At 41.7% G+C, this 25,173-nt stretch overlaps 2 protein-coding genes across 2 annotated transcripts in view; both read left to right on the top strand.

The window, feature by feature from the left end:
• The window catches only part of LOC135099639 (juvenile hormone esterase-like), a gene marked incomplete at its 5' end in the record, with an annotated part of 54,722 nt that extends 41,390 nt beyond the window's left edge, over window positions 1-13,332 (top strand). The window contains 3 exon segments of the mRNA XM_064002029.1: window positions 762-876; window positions 10,973-11,114; window positions 11,261-13,332. Of these exon segments, the coding sequence (XP_063858099.1) occupies window positions 762-876; window positions 10,973-11,114; window positions 11,261-11,292 (289 nt within the window).
• LOC135099640 (uncharacterized) overlaps window positions 1-25,173 on the top strand; it is a 63,750-nt gene that overhangs the window by 16,808 nt on the left and 21,769 nt on the right. The window lies entirely within an intron of this gene.

Raw genomic sequence — 25,173 nt, 5'->3', positions numbered from 1 at the left:
GAAATTGAGACCGAGAACTTGTTCGCAGTTCTTACGGTCATGCCTACCCCATCAATAAACGTGTCAGGGAGAAATGCCTTTCCTCGACCCTACGATGATGGGTGTGATCAGTAAAACAGATCACCTGAGAGCCAATTGATGCCCAGCCGGTGCGGCTACACCTGCCATCATAAGACACATCATTGCATCACATATGGAAAGAGGATACAATGAATAGTACTTCATTATTGAATAACAATAGTAATGTCACAATGAATGTGATTTTGATTTACTCTCCTTTAGTAGGCTCTTGGTCACCTATTTGGTTATATAGATGCTGATGCAGATGAGGGCTTTCAAATTGTAAAAGTTTTCCAGTCAACCACATTTCCTTGTTATGTCTGTCACTGAAAAATCACTAACACGAAAAGTGGAAAAGTACTACATATTATCTAAATGATCAGTAGTTAATCCAATTAGAGTATGGTACTAATAACCATAGACTCAACTTTGAAAAAAAAATAAAACTAGGCATCAAAAGGCTTCAACTGCTCCATCATTCATTTAGGTGCCTTTGATGGCTTTAAAGATTATACTCTAAACTTGTCCTGTAACATTTTATTAAGCTTGAGAAGCCATGATAGTCAAATAGCAAAGGAGCCAAGGTGTAGATAGGTAGGACATACTGTAGATCAAGAAAATTGGATAACAGATGAAATAGAAGAGTAACAGTGTAGATAAAATATAATATCAGTTATGCAATAGCCTGCCTTTTTATTTAGGAATCCCACACCTGATGAGTCTCTTGGATTCATCTGGCGACCTGCCACTGCTGATGAATTACAACACCTGTCCCTCACACCTACACCTGCAATGAAGGGCGACACCAGGAGGGAGGTGAGTTATGATCGGTCATTTTCTTTCCAGCACTTGTTCAGATACATTTTTAAAACATCATACTTTTTTCTCAATATCTTCCTCATATAGGGACTTTTTTCATGCTACTGTGATTGTTTGTCACTTTTATTATATTCATGTTGTTTCAAAGCCATCGATGCTCTGGTTGAAGTCTTCGTGATTTCGTTCCAGTAAAGAAAAAAAATAATAATAATATATATATATATATATATATATATATATATATATATATATATATATATATATATATATATATATATATATATATATATATATATATATATATATATATATATATATATATATATATATATATATATATATATATATATATATTGTTACGACCCAGATTCCATCCCTCTCACTGCTGCCTTTAACTCAGCTATTATGTAATCTAGTGTGGGGCTCAACTACAGATTACAGGGTCTTTCTCATCTCCTGCAACCCTTAAAACTGATGGTCATAACACCAAATTCAGCCCCCTTTATGGCTGTCATTACCTTGGGTCAGCCTCCCTAACCTACCTCCTGCATAGGTTAGTGCGGGGTTCACATATACATTTACAGGGTCCTACTGGTCTCATGTAACAATTGATAAATATGAGATTGTAACCCTATTTCGCCAAACAATAGGGAAGGAAGCATTTAAACTGTTTAACAACTCCAACATGCTGAGAAAGAATCACAATTCATATTCTAGAAGGCACAGCTTTGACAAGTGAAAAACTCTTTTGAAGACTGTAATATTCTATGAGCTACCACCCTCTCGAAACAACACCACCCACGCTCATGGAATATTACCAGCTCCTGCTGAACAATACTGTTTACAGCCTCCCAGAAGACAGGCCAATACCCCACAGAAATGGCTAAATCAGAGGAGGGAGTAGATGCCACCGCACATCAGAGAAAATATAATTCTCTGGGTCCAAAGCTCTTAACAGAACTATGAATCCCAGTAACATTTAATGGCACAACGAGACAATACACAAAACACGAGACAACAGAGAGGGAAGAGTGAGGGGACTCATTCTCACCATGATTCTAAGTTGGCACCCAACACTCAGTCAACAGTGACAGGGCTGCTGTTAACTCATATTAACTAACAAGCACCCTCTAATGTGTGTAAATATAGCCCTATTCCGTGCCAGTATTCCCTCCTTGTTTAGCACATACATTGTCCACCTGTAAATACCATAAATACAAAAGGAGGAGGCAGAAGGCACCTGCCAGAATGATAATTACTCCCAGTGAGGTCTAAAGCACTGGATCAGGGGGGGTGCTGTGAACTTATCATTAAACCCAGCTGTGTCCTCACTGAACATTTCCCTTTGTGTCTCACAACACAAGGGGGCAGTCACAGCCTCCCCTCTAAAGATGACATTCTTCCTCCACACAAAATTACAAGCACCTAGTAACACACACACCCTTCACTCAGAATTTCAAAATTATCATGGCGACTCGTACACCAGCCTCGGAGTCCTCATCTAGGGAAGGGACCACAGCTCTGGTGAAGGAGGTGAAATGTCAGAATGTCATTCAGTGTTTTCACAGGCTAGAGGGTAACCCATTTTGGCAACCTCATGAACAAAAAGACTTACTGATTGGCATCAATTATTGTGGACTTTTACCTCGGGTTGTTGAGAGTGTAGGAAACTTGCAGTTGAAAACCCTTTGGGTATGTGCTGAGGGGTCTCACCCTTTACTGGAAGTCATAAATGTATCCCTCCACACCTGTGTACATATTAACCATTTTAATGTGACTAGACTACCGAGATGTTGAACCGAGGATGAGGCAAAAGATAAAGGAAGATGTGGAACACCCAAGTTCTCAGTGGAGAACTTGGGAATATCTTGTATACCAAAGTGTTCTGCTTGTAAATGTGGTAAATGTACATATGGAAACAAAGATTATAGCTTAAAGGAGGAATGTGAAATGGAATTGATAACAAAGGGAGTTCAGTATAATAAGGAAGCCAAGCTGTCTGTGGTCAATGTGCTATCCTTGGGTGGAGGATCCATCAAATTTACCTAATAATATCTCCTCTGCCATTGTTAGGTTGAATGCATCAGAGAGGAAGCTGGTCAGGCTTGGAATGGACTATTATGAAGCCTACTGAGCACAGATAGATGACATGGTTAGGAGTTCCAGAGTTAAATTCCCCTGTACTAGGGGCCAATCTTTTACACTCCTCATGCAGGGGTGCTCAAACCAGATTCTGCATCATCTCTCAGAATCATGTTTAACTCTTCTGCTAAATACTTGGGCTATGCACTGAATGAATAGTGGGCTAGAAGGCCTAATGTTCTCAATAACCTGTTGGGGGTTCTGCTGAGGTTCTGGGAAGATCAGATGGAGTTAACCTGTGACATTTTCAAGATGTACAATTCGTTGAGGGTGTCAGAACTTGATCAACACTCATAGATTTGTGTGAAGAAACTTACAAGTTACTAGGGCCCAAGATCATTGCATTTTAACATGTTTCCCTTTTGGAGATAAACCAAGCAGCATGATAGCTATGCTAGCTTTGAAGAACACTGCTTTGAAGTATTCTGATGAATACTCCTTGGTTTCAAAGTTTATTATTAAAAACAGCTATGTGGATGACATTTTGATTGCTGTCAATTCTCCTGATACTGTTGTAACAATCATTAAGGATGTAGAATTAATTCTTTCTCAAGGATCAGTTCTCCTGATACTGTTATGACAATCATTAAGGATGTAGAATTAATTCTTAATCAAGGGGATTTTAAAGTAAAACACTGGAAAGCTTCTGGGAGGAATGTAAATTAAGAGAATTGGTTAGTCCAGTAAAACCAGACAAAGAGAAGATCCTAGGAATTATTTGGCATCCCAAGGAATATTTTTCTCCTTTGATGTGAAAATTAACCTCTAAAACATAGTAAGTTTCATACACTTCCTTACCTAACAGTGGACCATTACCTTTTAGAATGCCACAAGATATGACAAAAAGGTTACTTTTAAGTCAACTTGCCAGTCAGTATGATCCTCTGGGCTTGGTTCCACCTGTAAAATGGAAAAGGAAACTAATGATGAGGAATCATATGGTTGAGATGATGTCCACTGATCTGTGACAACAGAATGGATGGATTATTTCACTTTGTTATTTGACTTAGAACATCTCAAAATTGTAGGGGAATTTTAAAAAATGCCACAGATCAGCCTCTTTTGATTATCTTTTCAGACAGTAGTGTGGTGGCCTTTGGGACATGTGCTTACATCTGATGGGAATTAGATAATGGAACATCTTGCACTCATCTTTTGATGGCAAAAACTGTTACCTCCCTTACGTCAACTGAGCATCCCTTGCTCAGAGTTGTGGAGCCCTGATAGGAGTTAGGTTAAGAGAAACAATCATGAAAGAGATGACATATTCCTTTGCTCGCATTTTCCATATTATAGATTCAGCATTAATTCATAATTGCCCTTAGCTTTCCTTGTTAATCTCCTGACTGTTCTAACTAATTAATTATATTGTGGCCTTAAAACTTCTTCACCTGCCCTTAATCTCTTATATACACTTCTCTTCTGCCCTATATAATGTTTTAACCTAGCAGTCATCCATTTAGGGTAATTTTTCTGTGATATTGTTCTATATGAGATGTTTTCTATCTGACCTGTATGCAATTTATCTACAAAATATTTATACAACTCATTTACATTTACTTCACCTAATCCCCTCATCTTGGCCCCTTCCATCCTCTCCCCTCCCTCATCTCCTCGCCTCAACCTCACCTCTCCCATTTCAGCATGACCTGACCTCTCTCTCTCTCCTCTGCCCCTTCCTGACACATCTTCCCTCTTGTTTTACACCCTCACAACTCACCTCACCTTTATCATCCTGTCTTATCTCTCTCAACTCTGTCCTGGACCTGACCTCACCCTGTATTCATTGCCAATCAACTCTTTGGAGGTACCTTATTAATTCTACAAAATCTGCTCTCCTAAAGTCAGGTATTTTACTAGTGTTTTTGCTTCCAAAAAATTTCTTCTCATTTTAAATTGTACCTAATTTTCCAGTGGTCACTGTCCTCCAACCTCTACCTGCGTGACTGCTTCCTCCCTGTTAGCAAGTATTAAATACAGAATATTGTTCCCCCTTGTGAGTTCTATGACAACTGGTTTTAAAAAAATTATCCTGAATTACCTTAAGAAATTCCTCTGCTTCCTTGTTACCCACCATCAGGCTGCATTCAATATTCCTAAAATTAAAATCTATCACACATGCCTGACTGTACCTGTCTGCTCTATTTATTTCCTGCCACAGTGAGCTGTTAATTTCCTTTGTACTGTTCGGTGGCTTGTACATTACTCCCAGTACTACTGACTGTGGTCCTTCCTTAATATCTACCCATATCGACTCCTGTTTTACTATCTGTTTTGATTATACTGTTAATACAACACTGTAATGTGCCCCTAACATATAATGCAATGCCTCCTCCTCTCCCGTTTTCCCTGTCTTTATAGAACAAGTGTATAACCATCTATCTTAACCTATGGATTAAATACTTTTCCTCACATACCTAACCAAGTTTCTGTTAAAGTAATGGCATGAAGGTTCTCTACACACGCTATTTCTCTAAGCAAGTCTATTTTATTCAAAATGCTTCTACAATTTGTGTAGAAAACACTTAAGCAGTTTCTCATCTTCCCTGTGCTAGTTATCTTTCTAGATTTAACTAATTTGTCCTTTGTTTTGACCTCATAACCCTTTCTTCCCTCCTGACTAATGAAAAAAGCGCTGGAGTGCAGTTACCTCCCACTCGAGTGTTCCGGCCAAAAACCCAAACACCCTAGAGTGATGAATGCACTCCATCCTGGGCATACAAGATGTCCCTACCATAGAAGAGGTCCCAGTTGTCGATGAACATCCATCCATTACTCTTACAATGATTTGCGAGCCTGTGATTCACTGTAATAGACCTGGACAGCCACTCAGCACCAACTCCCCTCCTCGGCAAGACATCACACACCACAGGGATACCTCCCTTGTCCCTAATCCTATTCAAAAGCCTGTCAAAACCTTCCGAACAGTTCCTCACTCCTGACCTTACCAAGGTCATTCCCTCCTGTGCTGAGGAAAACAATGGGATTTCATGAACTTCAGTAGCCCTGAACCAGTGAATCTGAAGCTAGGCTGCTGGTGCATTGGGACTGGTGCATTCAGACAAGGCAGTTGGTTCATTCAGACTAGGCTGTTGGTATGTTCAGGAGATGATGCATTATATCCAATTTCCCAGCAGACCAACACTAACAATTACACTTGATTCACTTCCCTCCCCTGCACACCCTGCTGGCTCCCCTGTCCCCCCAGCAGTCAACACAATTAATATGTGTGTTATGTGCCTGCACATTAATATCCAGATCCAGGTCTAGAATATACTTACTTTTGCTTGTAGTTGTCCCACCAGCACTTCAGGGAATGGATCTGGCAGTATGACCTTTGCTGGGAGGAAACATTTCAGCATATTGCTGACGTATTTCCTCCCAGGTTTGTTTCTTCTCCTGCTGTATATTAGGAGCCTGTCATTTGGACACAACGATGGGCCTCCCTTTAATGAGAGAGACAAGAGCCACTCTCTCATTTTCACTGAAGGGTCTTACAAGGAGTGTGGAGGCCTCCATCCCTTCAAAACTCAGGTGTGTGTGCAGGGGGTGCACATAGAATTACTCCGGTACCATAACAAAGGATTTGGCTAATCATGTGTTTACTTATGTGTTTAAGCATTCAAATAAATTAATAAAAACATCACAGAATATACTATGATGTCCATGTTCATAAGGAAAGGCATAGATTCCTGCATATAGAAAATGTTAGGGATGCCGAATTCTGTTAACTGAAAGCTCTAGATAGCAGTGTTACCACATAAGAGTGTTTCATGGAAGGTTTTGATCTGGTAAATCTGCAAGGTTAGGGTCAGTGATGGTACTATGGCCAATTGTCCGTGGAATATTTTAAGATGGGAATGCAGCAAGTAAACAAGGGTTGTAAGTATAACAATTTCTTTGGCACAGATGGTTTTTAATGTTTCCTTGTTTCTTGCTCCATGATTCTATAAAGATTGTCATTGTTTTACAAGGGAGAATGAGGATTGCTTAGATGTACAATTATTGGGAATGAACATCAATCAAAGTAGATAGACCATTAAAATTATATTAGTGGTATCTCCAGAAACATGTTTGAGAAAGCACATGACTGCCACATTAAACAGACAGAAATGAGGGCAGGCAGCAATATCTGGTATAATCAGTAGTTAACACATGAAGTCTTATTAGTGAGTCTGTGTTTTTTTTTTTTTTTTTTTTTTTTATGTAGGAAGGACACTGGCCAAGGGCAACAAAAATCCAATAAAAAAAAAATGCCCACTGAAATGCCAGTCCCCAAAAGGGTCAAAGCAGTGGTCAAAAATTGGTGGATAAGTGTCCTGAAACCTCCCTCTTGAAGGAATTCAAGTCATAGGAAGGTGGAAATACAGAAGCAGGCAAGGAGTTCCAGAGTTTACCAGAGAAAGGGATGAATGATTGAGAATACTGGTTAACTCTTGCGTTAGAGAGGTGGACAGAATAGGAGTGAGAGAAAGAAGAAAGTCTTGTGCAGCGAGGCCGCGGAAGGAGGGGAGGCATGCAGTTAGCAAGATCAGAAGAGCAGTTACCATGAAAATAGCAGTAGAAGACAGCTAGAGATGCAACATTGCGGCGGTGAGAGAGAGGCTGAAGACAGTCAGTTAGAGGAGAGGAGTTGATGAGACGAAAAGCTTTTGATTCCACCCTGTCTAGAACAGCAGTATGAGTGGAACCCCCCCAGACATGTGAAGCATACTCCATACATGGACGGATAAGGCCCTTGTACAGAGTTAGCAGCTGGGGGGGTGAGAAAAACTGGCGGAGATGTCTCAGAACACCTAACTTCATAGAAGCTGTTTTAGCTAGAGATGAGATGTGAAGTTTCCAGTTCAGATTATAAGTAAAGGACAGACCGAGGATGTTCAGTGTAGAAGAGGGGGACAGTTGAGTGTCATTGAAGAAGAGGGGATAGTTGTCGGGAAGATTGTGTCGAGTTGATAGATGGAGGAATTGAGTTTTTGAGGCATTGAACAATACCAAGTTTACTCTGCCCCAATCAGAAATTTTAGAAAGATCAGAAGTCAGGCGTTCTGTGGCTTCCCTGCGTGATATGTTTACCTCCTGAAGGGTTGGACGTCTATGAAAAGACGTGGAAAAGTGCAGGGTAGTATCATCAGCATAGGATTGGATAGGACAAGAAGTTTGGTTTAGAAGATCATTAATGAATAATAAGAAGAGAGTGGGTGACAGGACAGAACCCTGAGGAACACCACTGTTAATAGATTTAGGAGAAGAACAGTGACCGTCTACCACAGCAGCAATAGAACGGTCAGAAAGGAAACTTGAGATGAAGTTACAGAGAGAAGGATAGAAACCGTAGGAGGGTAGTTTGGAAATCAAAGCTTTGTGCCAGACTCTATCAAAGGCTTTTGATATGTCCAAGGCAACAGCAAAAGTTTCACCAAAGTCTCTAAAAGAGGATGACCAAGACTCAGTAAGGAAAGCCAGAAGATCACCAGTAGAGCGGCCTTGACAGAACCCATACTGGCGATCAGATAGAAGGTTGTGAAGTGATAGATGTTTAAGAATCTTCCTGTTGAGGATAGATTCAAAAACTTTAGATAAGCAGGAAATTAAAGCAATAGGACGGTAGTTTGAGGGATTAGAGCGGTCACCCTTTTTAGGAACAGGTTGAATGTAGGCAAACTTCCAGCAAGAAGGAAAGGTAGATGTTGACAGACAGAGCTGAAAGAGTTTGACTAGGCAAGGTGCAAGCACGGAGGCACAGTTTCGGAGAACAATAGGAAGGACCCCATCAGGTCCATAAGCCTTCCGAGGGTTTAGGCCAGCGAGGGCATGGAAAACATCATTACGAAGAATTTTAATACGAGGCATGAAGTAGTCAGAGGGTGGAGGAGAGGGAGGAACAAGCCCAGAATCGTCCAAGGTAGAGTTTTTAGCAAAGGTTTGAGCAAAGAGTTCAGCTTTAGAAATAGATGTGATAGCAGTGGTGCCATCTGGTTGAAGTAGAGGAGGGAAAGAAGAAGAAGCAAAGTTATTGGAGATATTTTTGACTAGATGCCAGAAATCACGAGGGGAGTTAGATCTTGAAAGGTTTTGACATTTTCTGTTAATGAAGGAGTTTTTGGCTAGTTGGAGAACAGACTTGGCATGGTTCCGGGCAGAAATATAAAGTGCATGAGATTCTGGTGAAGGAAGGCTTAAGTACCTTTTGTGGGCCACCTCTCTATCATGTATAGCACGAGAACAAGCTGTGTTAAACCAAGGTTTAGAAGGTTTAGGACGAGAAAAAGAGTGAGGAATGTACGCCTCCATGCCAGACACTATCACCTCTGTTATGCGCTCAGCACATAAAGACGGGTCTCTGACACGGAAGCAGTAGTCATTCCAAGGAAAATCAGCAAAATACCGCCTCAGGTCCCCCCAACTAGCAGAGGCAAAACGCCAGAGGCACCTTCGCTTAGGGGGATCCTGAGGAGGGATTGGAGTGATAGGACAAGATAAAGATATGAGATTGTGATCGGAGGAGCCCAACGGAGAAGAAAGGGTGACAGCATAAGCAGAAGGATTAGAGGTCAGGAAAAGGTCAAGAATGTTGGGCGTATCTCCAAGACGGTCAGGAATACGAGTAGGGTGTTGCACCAATTGCTCTAGGTCATGGAGGATAGCAAAGTTGTAGGCTAGTTCACCAGGATGGTCAGTGAAGGGAGAGGAAAGCCAAAGCTGGTGGTGAACATTGAAGTCTCCAAGAATGGAGATCTCTGCAAAAGGGAAGAGGGTCAGAATGTGCTCCACTTTGGAAGTTAAGTAGTCAAAGAATTTCTTATAGTCAGAGGAGTTAGGAGAGAGGTATACAGCACAGATAAATTTAGTATGAGAATGACTCTGTAGTCGTAGCCAGATGGTGGAAAACTCGGAAGATTCAAGAGCGTGGGCACGAGAGCAGGTTAAGTCATTGCGCACATAAACGCAGCATCCAGCTTTGGATCGAAAATGAGGATAGAGAAAGTAGGAGGGAACAGAAAAGGGGCTACTGTCAGTTGCCTCAGACACCTGAGTTTCAGTGAGGAAAAGAAGATGAGGTTTAGAAGAGGAGAGGTGGTGTTCTACAGATTGAAAATTAGATCTTAGACCGCGAATGTTGCAGAAGTTAATGAAGAAAAAGTTGAGGGGGGTGTCAAGACACTTAGGGTCGTCGACGGAAAGGCAGTCCGACCTGGGGACATTTATGGTCCCCTCCCCAGATGGGGACTCCGAGGCTGGTGTAGGAGTCGCCATGATTTTAAAATTTTTTGAGTGAAGGGTGTGTGTGTTATTAGGTGCTTGTAGTTTTGTGTGGAGGAAGAGAGTTGTCTTTAGAGGGCAGGCTGTGACTACCCCCTTGTGTTGTGAGACACAAAGGGAAACGTTCAGTGAGGTCACAGCTGGGTTTAATGATAAGTTCACAGCACCCCCTGAACAGTGCTTTAGACCTCACTGGGAGTAATTATCGTTTCGGCAGGTGTCTACTGCCTCCTCCTCATAATCATCTGGTACTCAGAATAAAGAAAGAAATGGTAATTCTGTGCAATAGTTATGGACCATTCTGAGACAAAGTTCTATCCTTCAAGTACTCTTATCCATTCTCCCCAATACCACCAGGGCCCCTTTCCCCACGTCACTAACCTAACATATACCATGAGATTTTCTCATTTCCTAACTTTGATATTACTCTCTGGAAAATAGTTTTCTTTATCTGTACTTTCTATAGTATTCTGCAATTTGTGTAACTCTAGTTTCTCCTTAACAGTAGATGATCTGTAGACATCTTCCCAAAAAAGCAAATAAATGATAATAGCACCAACTTTATTCCATGAAGGCAAACAACCAATGGAGCGGTAATGGAGGAAGAGAAGAAAAATGTAAATCTGCAGATTCAGTAATTGTAACATCATTGTTAATACTTGTAATTTTTTGTTCTTTTGGTCTTCAGATCATTGTTCGCCACAGTAAAGATCAGTGGCTTCACCCGAGTCAAATCAGCCACTACATAAAAATTAGAAAATACATAGATTCATGGCAAAGCATGAAAAAAACTGGCATATGGAAATCTGCTTGGAATTTTATGGTTGAAGGTAAGTTATGACTCCTTCCCTTACTAATGCAATATGCTCCAATTTACTTGCATTGTGGATTATTTAAGTCTCAGCTTTTACTCTCTTTCATTAAGTATATAAGAAATTTTAAGTATTATATAGTTCATGGCTTGTTGTTTTTTCAGGTAGCTGTTACAGTCAAGTATGCAGCATATGAAATTGTATGACAGGTGGTTTCACATAGTTAAGAGTGTCATAATGACCTTGACCTCAGGATGGAAAGATGCTGGAGAGAAAAAGATCCAACACCTGCATTCAGCTTATTCCAGTGGATTGTTTGATTATATATCAGTAACAACACATTGGATATAGATAAATGCATTGATCTGAAGTTCCCTTTCACTGGTGGTAAAACAGTGTGATCAGCAAACAAGCTTGCGACCACTGCCTAACCCACTCTATTCTCTTAAGCCTTGCACTAACATTTCCAACTCTGCATTAATCTCTCTCATGCATCCATACAATAAAATACTGAATCACCATGGAATCATCAAACTTCCCTACCTCATTCGTCACTCCTCTCCTGCTCCTGTAACAAAACTCTCACCAAGCTTTCTCTCCACCCTCACACAGACACTTGCTGTCATATAAAATGCCAATGACTATCCTACAACTTAGATTTTGAAAACATTCTAGAGCTTCTCTCTCAATTCTATTATACACTTTTTTTTTTTTAGATCTATGAAGGCTGCATGCAATGTCTTGCCTTTTCCTAAATACTCTTCTTTTAAGATTTTAGTTGAATAGGTCTTATCTGTACTGCCTTTTCCTCTCTTAAATCCTCCTCCTTCCTCACAAATCTACGACCAATGCTACAGTGAACATAGAAACACACCCATGTATTGTCCCCTTCCTCCTTCATAAACCTTTGTGTAAGGAAAGTAGGTCTGCAGGCTTGTGTTAAAAACCTCTGCACCAGGATCCATGAATTGAGATGCATAAATTTAAAACTGCCTCTCAAATTAGCATATGTTTGAATTTTTCAACCCAGTGTTTTTGTTAATTTCTCATGGATTTCACAATGTATAGAAAACATACAGGTACCAAAACAATAGTAAATCATAGATCTTTACAAAGCTTGGCACAGCAATAAGGAAATATGTAAATTGAAAGGACTGAAGGTCAGAACAGTGCAAGATTTAAGGCTGACGGAGAGAAAGAATTTCTGCTTCCTTGGAAACAGCCTGGGAGGCCTAGAAAAGTGTCCAGCAGAACCATGAGTGTGATAAGGCAAGAACTTGAAGCCAATCCCAAATCAGCAACAAAGGAACTGGCAGAGAGAAACCATTCTCTCTGTCACTATGTACAGTGCAAGATACTGTGAGGTGTTACCTTCAATTAAAATACTATCATGCATGGAAGAACCCTCTGATAAATGAGCACCGGAGAAAAATTAGGCTTCTTTTTCACTAAGAAGTACAAAGACTGTTGTCTCGAAAAGTGGCAGACTGTACTTTGGAGTGATGAAAGCACATCCTGTGTAAGTGGTGGAGACACAGCAAAAAAGTATACCATCGCCCTGGCTCTGACCCTAAAGAGCCATGCTTCACATGCAGGGCTACAAAGCATCCTCCCAGTCTCATGGTGTGGGGTTACTTTTCCTTTTGTGGTTTTAAGAGCCTGAATGTGTTTCCAAGGAACACAACTGTTAACAAACAGGTGTATTTTGAACTACAAAGCATACCTTCTCAAAAACAGGCCTGGAGGCCTGTTTTGAGAAGGTATGCACTCATCTTCCAGCAGGATGGAACATCATGCCACACAGCCCATGACCCGACTCACTGGCTTGATGACATTGGCACTGAGAGGATAAAGAACTGGCCAAGTAATTCCCCCAATATCTCTTCTATTGAAAATCTCTGGGCCATCATTAAAGGCAAATTACATTCACAAGACACCTTCACATTCCCCAGACTTGAAATGAAGATACAAAGATGTTGAGAGGAATTTAAGTCTGAGACACTGCAAAATTTTCCTGATAGTGTACCATGTCATCTTAAGATGGTCATCAAGAGGAGGGGCTATGCAATAAAATACTAAGAAACTTATGTAAGTATTCATATTATTGTTTAAACAACAAGTCACTGAAGGCATGCATAGATTTTTGCATCAAGTATATGAATAGAGGTGGTTTGTTACTTTTGTATGTAAAAAGACTGAGTTGTGTGTTATAAAGATGAGAATAAAGGAGAATAAATTATTTATATCACCTTGTCTACAGCCAGTGTCTATAAGTGATTAAGTGAAATCATGAGGTCAGGTGACATTATTATTTTCAAGTGTCTTTGTAAGATACTTACACCAAAGTTTTTATTTGGTTAAATCAGTCAAGGTCTAATCATGGAAAAGGCATTACATCCTGTGCACTCAACCATATGCCCTCCTTTCACTGGAGTGCATAGCTTTATATATGACCAAGCTGATTTAAAGTTTTCAAGTATTATTGTTCTGTGCAGGGGATACTTTGTTTTATTGTGGTCTCCACAATAACCTTCCTGCAAAAAGGCAAGTGCTTTTGAGTGAAAAAGAGGGGCAATTAGTACTTCAAGAAGTTCATGGGAAAGAGTGGCACTTGGGAATAAAGAAGAGTTGGGATTATACCAACCACCACTATTACTGGTTGACAATATCCCATAGCATTCAAGAATTGTTAAGTTTAATTTTCGATTTGTATTACAAATCTAGAGAAAGGCTGGTGAGTTTGAGAGGGAATGTAATTATAATACTGCTTGTAGATCTCAATCCTGGAATTTGGATGCTAATAGTTGGTGGTGTAGTTTGTGTGCATGGTGTGCCTAGAAAATATAAACATGGAAAAAAATTATACATGACATGCAATTATACATGACATGCAATGGTGATTGGAATTTCTATAGACTTTGTTTCAGTGTAAATATATTTCATAAGGTTTAGTGTATCTAAGTGCAAATATATTTCATAAGGTTTGGTGTGTGCAAACAACACAGTGGTGGCAGGCAGCACTTGGGGATCAAACCTGGGACCTTCCACTTGCCAGGCAGATGTGCTAACCATTGCACTACCATCGCCTCCTGGTGACAATCCTCACAGGCATGAAGGCCCATTCCACTCTATTCATTTTTTTTTGCAAAAATTTAGTTTCATATATACTTTCTATGTATATTCACTGTGTTTGTGAAATCTGTATAATAAATATACTGACCACTTCCTGTATATGAAAAAATTGAGAGTACACTTTGAAGATTGGAAGCAAAAGAGAGAAAGTTTCGAAAAGATATTTGGCAAAAGAGAAACTGACAAGTATCAAAAGTTGGATGATTTATGGGATGCAGTGAAGATGAGTCCAAAAATTGTGAAGATCTGCAGATTTCTTTGTATAGTGTGAATACTCACTTAGTTTAGCAATTATAAAATATGTGCCATTTTTGTGATTTTCAAATAAACACCTGTCCTAAGTGCCAGTTCTTTAAGAAAATAAAAAACCCAGGGTCCACAACTGCATTCCATCAAGGCTAAGGGGAGATGGGGAATACTGGGAGTGGACCTTATAGACCCCTTTAGAATAACAAGAAATGGGAATAGATTTGTCATCACAATAACAGATCTATTTACCAAGTGGGTTGTAGCCTACCCACTGAGAGACTAATGTGGTCCCAGTTGCCTGGGTTATAGTGAAAATTATTCACTCCCATGGGCCACCCTCCAAAATTATAACTGATCAAGGAAGGGAATTTGTGAATGAGGTAATTGTAAGAGGTTTTCTTTGATATAAAAAAAAAAAAAACATAAATAAATAAAAGTAAAGAGGAGCTATTGACATTCAATAAAAGGAACACTTTCTGATCACTGATTTAGGAAGTATGACATCAATAGATTTTTGTTATATCTGCAATTCCTAATGAATAGTATTTTGAAATTCAGGCTATTCATGCTACATAGAACAGCCTTTATAATCCTACAGCAGATTCCCAGTCTGTTTGATTAGATGCAGCTTTCTTAAAACCACTTTGTTCCTCACTGACCTTCACCTTGGTCACTTCCATCAGTTTCTGAATCAAGACTCTCCCATAGACCTTTCCTGGCACAGTTAGCAAACTTGTCCTTGTATAACTGTTGCACTCATTTCTAAACCTATAGCTTTATGAAGAAGGATAGTAACTGCCTTTATACGCTCATCTATAGTACTTCTCTTTTCTTCCATACCAGTTTGCATATTAAAAGTGTCCAATGTATGTACAACTGGTATCACTTTACTTCCATATTTTAACATTCCCACAGCTTTACCACACATTAAGCTATTGTTTTCTCCACTTCCTCTGTACTTCTCTGCATATTCTTTCCGAGGTCAGTAAGAATGCATGGCTCCTATTCCAATTTATCTTACAATGTACTTCCCACTAAATTTCAATATATTCTATTTGAAGGTCAACAAGAATGTACTTTTACTATTTGGAGTAAAATGTGTGATGACCTCTGTGTACCACCCACAAATGAATGGACAGGACAAAAGGACAAATCAGACTTTAAAGAGTTGAATTGCAAAGTCTTGCAATGAAGATGAAAACAACTGGGATAAGTAAAAAAAATAAATAAATAAATAAGTGATCTCGTACTTCATCTATGTATGCATGAGAATATTGACACAGTTAACACCTTTGTATCCAAACACCTATTATCCTTTCTTTGATATAACAAGAACACAGTACAGTCAGAGTAAGTGTGTATATGTATGTTTTGTCTATTTGACAAAAAAAAAAAAAAAAAATGAAGGTGCCGTATTCACATCTATCAGAATAAACAAGTAGTTAGTCTCGGAAGGCAGTAACTACAAGTAAAATAAACCATACTATTGTTCCAGTTTCTTATATACTCCCTGATTAATTTGTCTTTCAATACATGTCTTTCAATACATGTTCTGATACTGGACATATGTATAAAAAGTTCTTTGATTCCAATTTAGATCTCAATATCATTGTCATTACTGCAACTCATTCTAGAAATATTGCTTCTGAAGTGGTATATCCAGGTAGATACATAAATTATTATTATTATTATTATTATTATTATTATTATTATTATTATTATTATTATCATTATTGTCATTATTATTGTTATTATTATTATTATTAATATTATTATTATTATTATTATTATTATTATTATTATTATTATTATTATTATTTATTTTTTTATTTTATTTTTTTTTTATTGTTATAATTTATCTACTACATGGTCCTTGATGTTGCAGTTTATGGAATTAACACCAGCCAGCAAGCAACAACAAAATACACACCTTTCTTCTAGATGCATGTGCGTGCAGCAAAAGCACCGCATCCTCTTAACACAAGCCAAGAGTCTCTGGTTGGACAAACTATTAATTCTAAATCTGCTGCAGCTGAATATCTTATAGAAGATGCCATTGAGTTCAGTAAAAAAAAAGAAAAAAAAAAAGAAAAAAAAGAAAAAGAAAAAATGAAAAAATGTAAGTAATAAAATGATATTTGTATCACTTACACTCACATAACATAAGAACATGAAGAAATTTGCAAAATGCCAGTAGGCCTTCATGTGGCAGTCCATGTACAAAATGTGCATACCTATGTCCACCTATAATCCCTTTCCAAGTGCTGCTTTGTGTAGGTTATCTGGCCTTCTGCAATCTTATTTTATGTTCTTATCCATGAATGTCAAATATTTTAAAGCTTCCTATTTATTGTACCAACAATATAATTACTGAGTCTATTACAATCAACTATCACTTCCTATCTGCTTTTCAATTCTAACCTTACAAAGCTTAAGGTGGTAAGTAACGAAAATTTGGTCCAAAATCCGAGATTGGGAGTATTTGAGATTAGTGCATCATCAGCTTTCCCGATCATCTGGCAACACTGGCGAACTTTCAAAGGAATCACTGCATTCTAAGTATTTTTTCCAGATTTAAATGCCATGTGGGTGTGGCCCGCGTGGAATTTAAATCCCACCACTGCACTGACGTATTCAGCACATTTATGTAGCTATAGGAATAATTCTTTCATATTTTTTTTTCTAACTGAAGTGCGCGGTCGCCAGGTCTGGCTTGACAGCCTCCCGAGGAAGAGGTTGTAAGCATGTCATGACGGATTACACCCCCCCCCCTCCCCAAGAAATCTTTGTTCTCAGACCCTCACAGGCTTACTATAGGATAGGGATGCCCAGTAAAGGACTTTGAAAGAAAAGGGAATACCTACAGAAGGTGAGAGAAATAAAAAAAACAGAAGACTGAAACGACAGGCGGAGAATGGACTGCATAATTATGTCCACCTCCTGCAGCACCTGACGCCGCAGTCGCTACTCCAAACACAAGTTCCAGTCAAAAGGGAAAGCAGCTTCTTTCATCTCCTACAGAAAGAACATTTACCTCTGTCGTGGTCAGGCTCATTTGGCTAGTGGGGGGCAAGGCACGTACAAGTGACACCTGTCTGGACTCGACAGACTACTGAGAGGGAGGAGAAACAAAACATAAGCTTACTAGCACTCCTGTCTTTATTCCCCACACAGAGCAGTACCACAGGGCACAAGGCACACTACAGCATAAGTCAGGGTTGCACCACTGGCCCTCAATCTGCGAAATGTCTGTCACTGGGTAGTATGCCTCACCTCACAGAACAGCTGTAGGCACACAGCATGCCACGAGATCACAAATTGCAGTGTCGCACAGCTAGCATCAAGTACTCACTGCCTTAGTCTGCTGGGGCACACTAACCTCATACCATGCCCCTAGGCACAGTCACGTCGTTGCAGCAGCAGGTGACCAGTGTCAGAGCGTCACACAAGGAGAGCGCGCTGCAGACTACCGGCACAGGTGTTGCGTAGGCAAAAAAACGGGCAGTCTCTCTCTCTCTCTCTCCTTCTCTTGGTCTGGCATCGTAGTGTGGCATAGCAAGGAACGGACACTTGCCCTCTTGTCCTGCGATTTGCGATTTGGGGGTTGATAGAAAAGCTGGGTGAAATATGAAGAGGTAGAGTGGGTAGGAAGGGAAGATTGGAGGTTTATAGTGAGAAAGGAAATATAGTAGGAGACATCAAGTTGACGGGCAAACCGTCTTGCTTTATTGACAGTGTGATACCTTCGGGTAGTGTGTTAGTTATTCCTCTTGTCCTGGGGATCATCACAGCCCCTTATATAGCATTGGCCCCTCCGTGATTGGCTGGCACGCTGCTGCTCTTCAGGCCAATCACAGTGTTTCCCGCCCCTGGTCATCCTGACTACCAGCTCACTTCCTCCTGATTTCAGCGCTGCCAACGCCCATCTTCACTACTCGCAGCACAGTGCTACCAACGCCATCCCCCTACACCCCTGCGCAAAAAAAAAATAAAATAAAAAATTATATATATATATATATATATATATATATATATATATATATATATATATATATATATATATATATATATATATATATATATATATATATATATATATATATATATATATATATATATATATATATATATATATATATATATATATATATGTAATGAGTGCAAAGCTAGGGCACAGTTAACCTACCTTAATTAGGCTCACCAAGCACTCACCACAAGAACCCACTGATTAATTTAAACCTCCTGCTTAGGTTCACAGAAACCCGGGCCACAATTTTAAAATTTAATGGTTGAGTACATAATAAAGAAAACACAAATGAGTACATAATAAAGAAAACACAAATAAAATATGAGTGCTTAACACTCTTAGAGGCCACACTGCTGGCACTCCAAAATACCTGATCCCATGAGAAAATGGGTAAATTCACATACAAATAAACAGGAGAAACAAACACTTCAACGCACCAACACAAGAAATGTTATATGCCACTGACACTGTCCCACCCTAACCAGTACACCCAGGACCCTCACACCCTATAGGCCCAACCGCACACCGACCCAACGCGCTGAAGGTACACCACTACCACTACCCTGAAGTACTGCAGCTCTTCCTCCATGCACGGCGGTACTAACATCATAGCAGCCAGGGACAGCAAGTTCCTCACTGCAGCCTCCTTAGTTCACAGTATCTGCTACGGTGCCACCTCACTGACATCCCACAGCACACTGCCAAGACCAAACTCCTGCAAATCAAATGGCAAATCCACCACTACTCTGCACCCTGTCTCTCTCTCGCTCGCCTCTCCCGCCAAAAATCCCACAACAAACCTTCAGGGCCTTAAGACTCGTTTTGGCGAGACTCGCTGACTAGTCTGTGAGCCTCTTGCAGGCGCGCCCACTTCAACTTCTTACACTCACCCCCCCTGAACTTTGTGCATGCCCTCATGCACAATCCCCACAGCCAACACAAGACGAACCCGTTGCACCCCTTTCAGCAATCCTACTAGACCTCCTGAGTGGAGGGGCCTGAACCCCTTTAACCTGCTCTGAGCCTTCACCACTCTGTTCATCTGGCTCTTCACCAGGCCCTAGGGCATCCTCTCCCTCCTGCTCAACCACTGAGTCCACTTGTTCCTCTGAGTCCGGTTCTGGAAACCCAAAGCGCTTTAACACTTCTGTCATATCTGGCATTTCTACTTCTTCCTCCTCTGGTGGCCCTTCATTACTTTTCCCTGCTGGCACTTCATTACTTTTCCCTGCTGGCACTTCATTACTTGTCCCTGCATGGCCCTCACTACCATTCCAAGGACGCAAGTTACTGCGATGTAACACCTTACTACAGCCGGACTCACCTTCTGGTCTGACCCTATACACCCCACTCACCCCATCCAACACCTCCTCAACTTCCCACACCTCAGCTGCAAACTTAGGCTGAATCTTCCTCCTACCTAGTACTGCATTGTCCCTTAGCAACACTCTTTGTCCCACCCTCAATGGCTCTGCTTTTCCTTGCTCCTGACGCTTCCACCTATTGGTATTGTGGTAACTCTTGATGTTCAACTTAGCTGCTTTCCAAGCAGCCTCCTGTGTCTCTCTGAGCTTCCTAATCCACATGCTATGGTTAGTAGGCTCACTATCAGTTTCCTCACAGAACCTATCCAAAGGTAAATGGGGCTCCACACCAAACAACAAATAATGGGGTGAAAAACCAGTGACAGCATGGGGTGTGGTATTATAGATGGCAGTGAGGCTTGACAAGTGCCTAGGCCAATGCTCCCGCTGTTCCTGACCAAGGGTAACTAACATCCCATGTAAGGTGCGGTTAAACCTCTCACAGATCCCATTTCCTTGAGGGTGATACGGGGTGGTACGAGACTTGGCTACATGGTAATACTTGCATAGTTCCTGCACTAACTTTCCCTCAAAATTCCTACCCTGGTCACTATGTACCCTTTCTGGGCAACCAAAACGGTGAAAAATCTCCTCCACCAAGATCTTGGCTACTGTGCTTGCCTTTTGGTTTTTAGTAGGAAAGGCCAGGGCAAACTTGCTAAACACATCCGTCACCACCAATACATTTTCCTTGCCATCCCTGGCCGGATCCAGCAAAGTGAAGTCAACAGCCAACACTTCCCAGGGGCGGTTGGCTTCCAAAGTACCCAACTTAGTCTTGGCCCGCACACCCTCCTCCTTCCCCATGACACAGACTTTGCACTTTGCCACATACAATTTGATGTCTTCATGTAGTCCTGGCCAAGCAAACCTATCCTTCACTAGTGACGTTGTTCTAGCAACCCCTTGATGACCCCACTGATCATGAGCGGCTTTAAGCACTTCTTGTCTCTGATTCACTGGCAACACCACTTTCCACTTCCTAGAATCTGTCTCCCTTCCACGCCAGTAGATCACCCCATGCCTCATAATGAGGGACCCTCTCACTCTCCACCATTGCCTAAACTCCTCTACTTGTAGCAACTGCCTTAGTTCTGCTGGCCTCACTCTACCAATCATTTGTCTCCACAACTTCCCTACAACTAGACAAGACTGTTGCATATCCCTAAGCTGCTCCTTACTGGCACCACGCCATACCTGCATCACAGCCACCCCTTTCACCGAGGTGTTAGGACTGGTTTCCCATATCTCCTTCTCTTCCTCCCCTCCCTCAATCAATTCCTGGGGCCTCCTCGACAATCCATCCGCGTTACCATTCTCCTTCCCTGGCCGGTATTTCACCTCAAAATCAAACCTTCCCAAGTCACCCAGCCACCTACTCTCCACTGCCCCAAGCTTGGCAGAGTTCAAATGTGCCAATGGATTATTATCCGTCAGCACTATAAAATGTCCACCCACCAGATAGTGCTTAAACTGCTCTGTCACTGCCCACTTCAGAGCCAACAGCTCCCACTTCCTAGAGCTGTAATTGTTCATGTTCCGCTCTGACTTTCTGAGACCTCTACTTGCAAAAGCCACCGGATGCAACCTCCCATCATGCTCCTGAGATAAAACTGCTCCCAGTCCTTCAAAGCTAGCATCTGTCTCCACCACAAACTGCTTGCTGTAATCTGCATTTTTTAACACTGGAGCCTGACTTAACTTCTCTTTCAACAAGGCAAATGCTCTGGCCTCATCCTTCCCCCAATAATCACTCACTGCTGCCTTAGAATCACCACTCATCAAAGCATGCAACGGAGCAGCCACCTTCGCAAAATTTTTCACAAACCTTCTGTAAAAGGAGCAGAATGCGACAAATGCCCTGACCTCCCTAACAGTGCGCGGAACTGGCCACTCCTGTACAGCCCGTATTTTCTCTGGGTCTGTATTAATTCCCTCCTTAGAAATGATAAATCCAAGGTACCTAACCTGGGGCTTTAGTATGTGGCATTTGGAAGGTTTCAACTTCAGCCCATGTTTCCTCAAAAGCTTCAACATTCCCTCCAGTCTATCCAGATGCTCATCCACACTCCGAGCAAACACCAACAAATCATCCAGATACACCAAAAGAGTCACAAAAACCTGATCGCTAAACACATACTCCATAAACCTTTGGAATGTTGCTGGGCTATTGGATAATCCCATAGGACAGCGCACATATTGATAATGGCCAAATGGTGTTACAAAAGCAGTCTTGGGCCGGTCTTCTGCCCGCACAAGAATCTGATGATAACCTGCAGCTAAATCAAAAGAAGAAAAATACTGTGCTCCGGCTAATGCATCTAGTGTGTCTTGTACCCTTGGTAATGGGAAGGCATCTTTCACTGTCACCTCGTTCAGCCTTCGATAATCAACACAAAGTCGCAGCGAACCATCTTTCTTCCTCACCATCACTATTGGGGCTGCATATGGGCTCACACTCTCCTCTATCACTCCCTGTTCCAACAGTCCCTTTACATGAGCTTTAACCTCAGTGATACATGGGGGAGGAATATGTCTGTATGGAAGGCGAATGGGCACTGCACTATTGAGGTGAATTTCATGCTCCACTCCAGTAGCACATCCCAAATCCTGCTCGTTTTCAGCAAACACATCTCCGTACTCATGGATCAATCCATCCAGTCTCTCCAACTGTGCTGAATCAAGCTGACTCTCATCCACCTGCACCCCTAGTCTGTCCCTGAACTCCTTAACCACTGAAGGAGGTGCAGTCTGAGCTACTGTGTGTGTGTGAGCTCTTCCCACAGTAACCTCCCTTCCATGAGAAACTTTGGCTACCTTCCACTATGGCCTGAATTGCACATCTGCTTGTCCCAGGTTACCCACTGACAGCCATCCTTCACCCTTAACCACTCTGGTATAACTGGGAAATATACACAAACCTTCAGGCACCCAGTAGCCCTCACCAGGCACTAAGGGCTCCAACACCACACTATCTACATCTACTTCCTGTAAACTTTCCACAAACACTCTCATTATTCTTCTGGTACCAGCTGGGATTACTAAATCCTGTTGCTGCTGAATTACAGCAAACCCCAGAGGCTGTTGTGTCACCCTCAATTTTGCCTCAATGGCACGGACACACCTGCCCCACTTCTCAGTTAGCCCCAGGTGCATGGCTCCCTTCAACACATTCATCCCAAACAACACTGGCAATGTAGTGCCCTGCACCACACCACTCTCCCCACCACCACCTTTCACAAAAAGTCCACAGTCTTTAACACTTTTTCCCTCAATTTCCACATTCACCTTCACATAACCCAAACAGGGAATTTCCCTCCCATTTGCATCTGTAATCCGAATGTCCATCCCATAGATCACAGCTTGCTTGGGGAGGAGGTGCTGTTTGTACCATTCCTCTGTCACCAGACTGACTTCAGCACCAGAATCAGCCATAGCACTTACAGGTATACCATTCACCAACGCATCTATCCTCAGAGTCTTTTCAAACAACTTAACTTTCCCTCTTTTTACATCATTCCGTTCCTCGGTCACATTAGTCACACTCCTTATCTGAGCTGTAGTGGAGGCCCTGTCGTCAGGCCTTGAGAGCTGGCCACTTGTTCTCAAGGACTCCCGTTTCCCGCTGTCTTGGACACCAACTCCTTGAACCGTTCACACTGATATCCCAAGGGTCCATGTTGTCCACACAAGGAGCAAGATGGTGAAGAAAGGGTACTCCTCACAACTCTCTCTGGCTTTTTCCCACTCACTAACTCTGCTTCTTCCTTCACAATCCGCTCAGCCTCACTCACTTGGTCTGCTGCTCGCTGAACCATGTCCTCCCACTTCACAGGCTGGTGCTTTACCCACCATTTTCCTAACTTCACTCCTACTTTTCTGTCTCTCAAATTCCTACAGAACCATGTAGTTAACAGCCATTGCCGTTCTTTATCTCCCTTGTCTCTCACTTTGTACATTTTATCCACAATAACACCCAGAGAATCAGCAAATTCCCACACTCCTTCACCCGGCTGTTGAACCCGAGCATGCAGCTGTTTTTCTAAGTCTGTATAATTCAGTTCTGGTCCAAAAGCAGACCTCAAACAATCAAAAAGGTCAGACACAGTCTTCACAGTACTGTTGTGGACCCTTCGACGGGCTGGGCCTTCCAAGAACCCACACAGGTATGACACTCCCTAAGAGCCCTGTAATCCCAGCTGCTTTATTTTCTCTGTGGCATCTTCTACCCAGTCATCCAACTCACTGGCCCTCCGTACCCTTCCAGAGAATTTTCCAATAGTGGGGACAGGACGTGACCACACCATGTTTTGCATGTGCCCCATTTGGTCAAACTTATTACACAGTTGTGCCACTGCTTGGGATAACTGAGCATTGGTACTGATTAAGTTATCAACTACCTCTGGGGTCACTTCCACCTCCCTGCTCTCCTCCTTACACTCAACTTTAACCCCAGCTACACCTTGGCCATCAACATCACCCAAACACAACAAATCCTCCATTGTGCAGGAGTAGTGCCACACTAACACTTAAGTGGATTTTGCCAAAAGCACTGGACCCAAGCAGGAGTTTGAAACAATTTCCCCAAAAGGGCATAAAACTACACTCTGCTACCAATTGTAATGAGTGCAAAGCTAGGGCACAGTTAACCTACCTTAATTAGGCTCACCAAGCACTCACCACAAGAACCCACTGATTAATTTAAACCTCCTGCTTAGGTTCACAGAAACCCGGGCCACAATTTTAAAATTTAATGGTTGAGTACATAATAAAGAAAACACAAATGAGTACATAATAAAGAAAACACAAATAAAATATGAGTGCTTAACACTCTTAGAGGCCACACTGCTGGCACTCCAAAATACCTGATCCCATGAGAAAATGGGTAAATTCACATACAAATAAACAGGAGAAACAAACACTTCACGCACCAACACAAGAAATGTTATATGCCACTGACACTGTCCCACCCTAACCAGTACCCCCAGGACCCTCACACCCTATAGGCCCAACCGCACACCGACCCAACGCGCTGAAGGTACACCACTACCACTACCCTGAAGTACTGCAGCTCTTCCTCCATGCACGGCGGTACTAACATCATAGCAGCCAGGGACAGCAAGTTCCTCACTGCAGCCTCCTTAGTTCACAGTATCTGCTACGGTGCCACCTCACTGACGTCCCACAGCACACTGCCAAGACCAAACTCCTGCAAATCAAATGGCAAATCCACCTCTACTCTGCACCCTGTCTCTCTCTCTCGCTCGCCTCTCCCGCCAAAAATCCCACAACAAACCTTCAGGGC

This window comes from Scylla paramamosain, unplaced genomic scaffold (assembly GCF_035594125.1).
Source record: "Scylla paramamosain isolate STU-SP2022 unplaced genomic scaffold, ASM3559412v1 Contig165, whole genome shotgun sequence".
Lineage (NCBI taxonomy): Eukaryota > Metazoa > Arthropoda > Malacostraca > Decapoda > Portunidae > Scylla > Scylla paramamosain.
Note: the sequence above shows the minus strand (reverse complement) of the source record. Positions and strands in the feature narration are given on the sequence as shown.